Below are 7592 nucleotides of genomic sequence, written 5' to 3' on the forward strand. Positions count from 1 at the left end.
GCTGGTGTCTTTCTATCATGACAGAGGCACGTGTGGACCTGAATGTAAGAGAAGTTGTTGCTGTGCTGTTGATTGTGTCTCTGCCTCTTGGTTCCTTGCTAATTAATTAAGGATTAATTAGGGATTGAACTCAGAGTCTCATGCACACTGTGCAGTCAATCTAATCACTGAGCGCTACCCCAGCCCTCATTTCAAACTTGTTGAGAAGTTATCTTATGAATCAGCGAGTCTAAAAGTTGAACACCTTTTGATCAGTTGACTTATTTCCTATGTCTTAGTGAATTTTCTTAAATCTATTGGCAAATCTCCCAAGTTGATGTTTATGGGGGAGTTTATGACATTGGGGTGATCTAGCAAAAGAGCAGCTGAGAACTTTGTGGGTGGGACTCACTGAATGTTCCCTTGTGCAAGCAGTGGCTGCCTGGTGGGCCCTAGCTCATCACTTATGATGGTGATGGTTTTGGTAGGGTTCAGACAGGCAGACAGTGCCTTGTGATAAGTAACGTTCATCTTGTGACACGGAAGCATTAAGGTATTGTTTAGAAACCGCTTACACTTCCTGCCACCAGTCCACAATTGACATTAGAAACAGTATTCCACTTGACTCTGCAGACTGCCGTGAACCATCAGAGTGAAAGGCACACACGTGGTGGGGGAGTCACAAGCTTTTCAGGGAAGATTTGCTTCTTGTCCACGTAGTCCTGGGCTGTGCCATTTGTATTGACCTGATAGATTTTTATTGAAGGGCAGTTGCTAGGTATTAGTGAGACATCAAAGAGACACTGTCATGTTTCTGCCATCAAGGAACTTTAGAGTTTAAATGGAATGTTCTTGGGTGTGTGTAGTGTACTCAGTAGCTTTGCAGAAAGAAAAGGGCGACTCTGACAGAACACAAAGGAATTCACTTGCTCTGGTCAGAGGTGTCTTCTTGTGATGGAGGCTGCCGGCCTCTGCTGAAGGCGCTTGGGCCCTTCAGAAAGCTTTGCTTCATTTGGAAGTTGTTAGTTTGTTTAAATGTTTTTTCTCTTTAGCTAATTGCTATTTTGAAAATATCAGCTCGTTGGATACTAAGTATTTTGTTTAACTTTCCGTAGAGGACTGATTTTATTATTTAATTTTTTATGGCAGAGTTATTTTTCTGGAACATACTCTTGCTTTTGTCATCATACTCCATGGCTAAATGTTTGCTGAATGGTAGAACTGGAAAAGAGTCAAGAGGGCAGTTACTCTCTGTTTTGTTTTCTTCTTTTTAAGACCAGGGTTTGCTATGTAGCCCTGGCTGCCTCGGAACTCACTATGTAGACCAGGTGGCCCATGAAGTTTTAGAGATTTGCTTGCCTCTGCCTTCTGAGTTCTGAGATTAAAGGTGTATACTACTATGCCTGGTTAATCAACTCCTTTTTTTTTTTTTTTTAGATTTATTTTTCTTTTGATGTATGGGTGTTTTGCTTGCATGTCTGTCTGTATATCATCATGCATGCCTAGTACACACATAGGGCAGAAAATGGTGTTAGTTTGACCAGTACTGGGGCTATAGCCGATTGTGGATGCTGGGAATTAAATCCTGGTCCTTTAGAAGAGCAATCAGTGTTCTTAACTTCTGTGCCATCTCTTCAGCCCCTAGGTAAAATCTTCCTCTCCCTCCTCTTCCTCCTCTCCCTCCTTTTTCTCCTCTTTCTCTTCCTCCTCTCCCTCCTCTTCCTCTTCCTCCTCTTCCCCCTTTTCTTCCTCCTGTACTTTCTCCTCCTCCTTCTCCTCCTCCTTCTTTGTTTTGTGCTTACATTTAACCGGGGGAATAATTTTTTGTTTTTGTTTGTTTTGTTTTTTAAGACAGGGTTTCTCCACATAGCCTTGGTTGTCCTGGAACTCACTCTATTTATCAGGCTGGCTTCAAACTCCTAGAGTTCTGCCTGCTTCTGCTTCCTAAGTGCTGAGATTAAAGGCATATGCCACTACTGCCCAGCCTCAACTAGTCTTAATAGCGAAATCAAGAGTCAGGCCAAGTACTCAAACAACTAGGGAATACTTTTGGCAGAACAGGCGCTGTACCACCTGCCAGTGTTATTGCATCAGAAGTGGAAAGCAGTTCATCTTGATAGAGAATAATATAAATAATCTATTTTTTTTCCCTTTGTTTCGTTATCATTGTTTTAAGAGGCACAGCTGAGCGCTATTGATGATCTGATTGATTCCATGAGCTTGGTAAAGAAAAATGAGGAAGAAGACATTGTTGAAGATTTATTTCCAACCTCCAAAATTCCAAATCCTGAATTTCAGCGATTGTACCAGGTGAGAAAGGAAAGGTCATTATGTTTTTCTTTTCTTTTCCCCTTCTTTACTCCCTCTCCCCTTCCTTCCTTTTTTTCTTTTTGAGATGGGGTCTCACTATTTAGCTGTTGCTGTCCTGGAACTCAATAAGTAGACCTGACTGGGTTTGAACTCACAGAGATCTGCCTGCCTCTGCCTCCCTAGTGCTGGAACGGATACAGAACCATAGGTCAACTGCTGTATGGAAACACCGTGGAAACGAGGACAGGAGATCCTTGGAAGTGAATTTTAAGGAAGCCCCCTCTGAGGTAGAAACCTTGGACGGAAATCTAAAAGAAGTATGCCTGACAGGGGACGGGCATGATGCAAAGCCACATGGTTAGCCAGTTCCATTTATCTGGAGAGAATTCAGTGGGAAGAGTCCGGAAACCACTTCAACATCTGTGTGTAGTCAGGATTTTCCCAACAGGACTCTAGCTAGGCATCCAGGAAATAAGGCCAACAATTGACAAATGGAACCTCATGAAATTAAAAAGCTTTGCACACAAAAGGAAACAGTTAATGGAGTGAAGAGACAGCCACAGATAGGGAGAAGCATTGTCAGCTATTCCTTCACAAAGATCAATATCTAGAACGGAAGAGAACCCACTGGCAAGGCCTGATGAAGCTCAAGGGGGCGTCGGATAAGTAAGGGTGAGCAAAGCAGGAGGTGAAGTAAACCAACATGGAAAAGAAGCAAGCGTGCTATGGAGAGGGCCGAATTGTTGGTGTGTTGAGGGGATGCTGGAGCGAGGAGCATGTGCTGTTGAGTTTGCAGGATACCGACTCCTAGAATCTTTTTTGTTTGTTTGTTTTTGATACAGACCTCTAGATAGCATTTTCCTTATTGTTTGAAAACAGTTCATGGGATAGAATAATATGCTTTATGATATGAAATAGTTTGAAATTGCAAGAACTACTTAGTTCCTTTTTTTCTTTCTTTCAGAATTACCAATCTCTGAGTTTAAATGTAGGAGTAGGGCTGGGCATGGCTTAGTGACAGAGCACGTACCTCGCCTGTGCAAGACCCTGGGTTCAACCCATGGCAATAATAAACAAAGCGGGCCACTTCGAGCCTTCTTCGCAGGAGGATCACCTCAGTGGACTGTGTCACTTCATTGTTTAAGGGGACACCTCAGTGGGCTGTGTCACTTCATTGTTTAAGGGGACACCTCAGTGGGCTGTGTCACTTCATTGTTTCAGGGCATCTCAGTGCTTACCTGGCTCTGTTGTCAGAGCAGCGGCTCTCCACCTGTGGGTCTCGACCCCGTTGGTTCTGTCAACCTTTTCCCAGGGTCACATACCAGATAGCCTGAATCTCAGATAGTTACATTATGATTCATAACAGTAGCAGAATTACAGTTATGAAGTAGCAGGTCAGAACAACATGAGGGTCAATCAAGAAGGCTGAGAGCCACTGTTAGAGTGCTGCCTTTTTGTTAAATACAAGTGTTGCCAAGGCCTGGCTTAGACTGATGCAGACAGATGACTGAGGGGCAGTAGCCTGTTCCACTCATTGGATGTGGACAATCTGCCTCTCCCTTAGTCCTCTCCCCACTCTTGGTGCTTCTTTCTGGCATCCCTGTCAATAGTAAGTATCCTTGAGAAGAGCATTTAGTCCCCCAGTCAATGTCATCAGATATTTACTCTATGCCGGGCATGTTTTCCGTGCTTACAGTTCAGTAGTATCCAAGAGAAGATACCTGTTTTCAAGGGGAAAGGATAATACATAAGTGAATTAAGTAATTGATGAGATGATTCTAAACAAATGCTTGAAAAACACAAAATTGGGAAACGTTAGAATATGACTAGACAATAGCTTGCAAGCAAAGAGGCTGCTTCATATGCAGTGTCAGAGAAAGGCTTTCGGAGAGGCTAATATTGAGCAAAGACCAACATGATAGAAAGGGGCCAACTCCACTTAGAGCCGGGACAGGCAGAGGACACAGAAGGAGTGTTACCCAAGGCCCCAGAGGCAGGAGTGACCCCAGAAGAGCTCATCTTTACTTGGCTGTGAGTGAGAAGCACGTGGCAGTGCCTTGATCCATTAGGGAGTGGGGCTGTCTTACAGGGCTTCCTGGGTTGTGTAAGGAACTGGGAAGAGTTACTTTTGTGTCTCCAAAGCACTTGAAGGAAACCAGGGAGGGAAGATTTCTCTCTGCTCAGTTTCAGGGCTTCTCACAGCTGGGAAGGCAGGACGGAGCAGCTCACTCATAGTCGTAGTGCATGGCAGAGGGTCGCTGTTCACACTGTGGTGGGCCCGGGAGCAGCACGCTGGAAGCGGGCTTTGGGTAACCTTCAAAGAGCCACCTCCAGTCACCGGCTGTCACCAGCATTACCCTAGCTCCTGAAGGCCTCTCAGCCTCCCCAAAGCACATTCATAAGCTGGGGAATAAGCATTTAGAACATGAGATCATTTTCAGATGACTTCAGGTCCAGTGTAGTGGCAGCAGAGGCTGAGGTGGCCAGTTAGAAGGTGACTAGGCCAGGGCTGGGCAAGAGTGGTGCTCTCTCTCTCTCCATTTGTCATGTTCTGTCTCTCCCGTTCTCTCTTTACATGGGTCTCAGTCTGTTTCAGTGCTGATGCTGGAAGGCATGTGGAGGCAGGGTCATGGGCTTCTCTCCCTGGTGGCAGCTTGTGGTAGCTGGGTAGTATTGTCATGTTTTCTGGTCTTTGTCCTGGGGCTCAGAGTGGGCAGTTCCCCTTAGGCCTCCATCTCAGCCATCACACACTGACCCCTAAAGCCACATGATAGAGAACATGCCTGCAATGAAGGGAAGGAAAAGACTTACTGTGAAGAGGCTGTAATCTTGGAGTGTTGGCAAGTTACGTCTTAGGAACCTTGTGTGCTCCCTGAGTAGTTTATAAGATGAGGGTCCCTCTAGGAGGCTTACAGAGGGGTTTGCTTCTGTGCTTGAGTATGTTTTTATAGCTGGTTTTAGATGTGACCAATGTCCTCTGAGCCATCCCATTTGTCTCTGCTGTTTGGCATGAGTCTCCTAGCCCTTCCAGTTACAGATGGAGGGTTCCTGACCAGAAAACAGAAAGCCATATTTGATGTCAGCCTCAGCATTTTTAATGCCTTTGTACTTTGTCTACAGTGCCTGCTGCATAGAGCCTTACATCTCCAGGAGCGGCTGCCCCCAATTCAGCAGCACATTCTGAATATGCTGGATCCCCCCACTGAGATGAAAGCAAAATGTGAGAGTCCACTCTTGAAAGTAAAGAGCCTTTTCCCTCTAACAGAAGTCATCAAGAAAAAGAACCAAGTGACTGCTCAGGACATTTTCCAAGACAAGTAAGGACCTGATGTGGTCACCTTGGGGTCTATAGCAATGCAGAGGGATGGGGGATAGGCAGGGTGGGGGCCGGAACAGCAGTGAGTCTGGAATTACTGGAGTTATGGTGCTGCCTGGAGTTCTCTGGGTTTACAGAGGGGGATAGAGCAGCTTCTAAATCCTTGTGTAGAAATATGAAATTCTCACACCTGTCCATCACACCTGTCCATCACACCTGTCCATCAGAGTCATAGTCTAGCCTTGGTGTTCACCTGGACTCAGTCTTCAGGTTTGGATTGGCTTTTGTATCAACCATAAAGTTTTTGTGAGTTATACATAGGAAGGCTAAGCAACATTAGTGAATACCTGAGGCTGAATTTCCTTTTAAGACAATTCTTATTATAGTTTTATTTCTCTCTCTCTCTCTCTCTCTCTCTCTCTCTCTCTCTCTCTCTGTGCATGTGCTCATGAACACCACATATGTGTATGTGTAACTTGGAGAACAACTTGGATGTTGGTTCTAGTATCAAATTCAAGCTGTCAGGCTTGGCAGCAGGTTGTCCTGCTGGTCTTGAGTTGTCCCTTTTCTAAGGTAAAGAACTGGGGACGGGAAGGGCAGACTGGATGTCACGAGGCTTCTGTTGGGTGTCAGGTTGTGTGTGTGTGTCTTGGGTGGGGTCAGTTAAGTGTCGAGATCTTCGGTGGAGACCCACAACAACCATGGCCCTTTAGCTGTTCTGTTAGTGGGTCACTGACATGCTTGACCCATGGCATTTGGGAGGCCTTTGCAGGTTAAGGAGTGAAATGTGTTTCCTATGGTATATGAGCTAAGCTTGCAGAGGGCTAAGAAAGTGTTTTCTTCTTCACAGCTTGTTCAGAATCTATATTAATCTCCATATAAATAAAACTAAGCTAGAAGAAAATATTCATTGTACAGAATCCTTTGGGTATGTGGCATTGATATTCCAGAATTCATTCTGCTGGTTATTGGTGATTTTTTTCTTAAGCCAAAATAATGTGTTTCTTTCTGCTGCATTTTGAGATTTGGCATCAGACCATGATCCCTTCCCCCTCCTCCCCATTTTCTTTGGTTTCCTTTCCACAGATGTATCTTCATTGACAAAGTAAGGCTTATTATTTATAAGTACCCAGTGGGAAAGGATGAGTAATTTCCAGAAACTTTCATTGGTTTCTATAAATCAATGTTTAGTGAATTATTGTACAAGTTGAAAAGAAAGCCTTGCATTTTTCATAGCTTCCCAGAGGTAAATACCCCAACCTTTGTGAGATTTTGAAGGAAAAAAAGGAAAAAAATAAAAAACAGACTAAACTGGATTGATCCTGTTCCATGTACTCCCATCGCACCCTGGAGAGCTTTACTGCCCTTTTTATTCTATCCTGCTTTCCTCTACACAGGAAGCCTGTCCCCCAAATTCCACCCCACCTCCATCTTTCTCCGCCTGTTCGCCACTGGATCCAGTTGCGAGCCACTCAATGAAGTCTGTGTCTCTTCCTGTGGCACCTTGCCCTGGTCTCCCTGCAACCACATGGCTATTCTCTCCCCACATTAAACTCCAGTTCAGTTCGTGATCTTGATTACCTCCTGGTACTGTGGGAAAGAAATAGACCGTTTTCTCCTCTTCCTTTGATTAAAATGTAAATGAGCTGGTTAAGAGATAAACCCCAGAGCCCCACAGGGCAGTTACCCTGTGATTTGATCCCTGCAGTGATTACACCCTCAGCTTCGGTCCTCTCTCTCATCACTGGGGACGCCTGGGTGTGCTCAATTTCTTGTTCTTTGCACCTGTGAAAGTGAAGGGTGATCTGCCTGGGGCCTGGGAATTAGCTCAAGTGTATACTCTTACCCACATTCCTATTCTCCATTCTGTATTATCAGAAGTCTTAGTTTTTAAGAACTATAGAAGCAATGGATTGAGAACCTCCTCTATTCAGGGATGACTCTCTCCTTCACATGGATCATAAAGTCCTCCTTTTTTTTTTTTTTT

At 44.6% G+C, this 7592-nt stretch overlaps 1 protein-coding gene across 1 annotated transcript in view; it reads left to right on the forward strand.

Annotated features, from left to right (window-relative positions):
• Xrcc5 (X-ray repair cross complementing 5) overlaps positions 1-7592 on the forward strand; it is a 93978-nt gene that overhangs the window by 33923 nt on the left and 52463 nt on the right. Inside the window, exons 13-14 of the mRNA XM_029539368.1 lie at positions 2156-2289; positions 5410-5606. Coding sequence (XP_029395228.1) covers positions 2156-2289; positions 5410-5606 — 331 coding nt within the window. The remainder of the gene's footprint in view (positions 1-2155; positions 2290-5409; positions 5607-7592) is intronic.

The sequence above is a fragment of the Mus pahari genome, chromosome 5 (genome assembly GCF_900095145.1).
Source record: "Mus pahari chromosome 5, PAHARI_EIJ_v1.1, whole genome shotgun sequence".
Classification (NCBI taxonomy): Eukaryota; Metazoa; Chordata; class Mammalia; order Rodentia; family Muridae; genus Mus; species Mus pahari.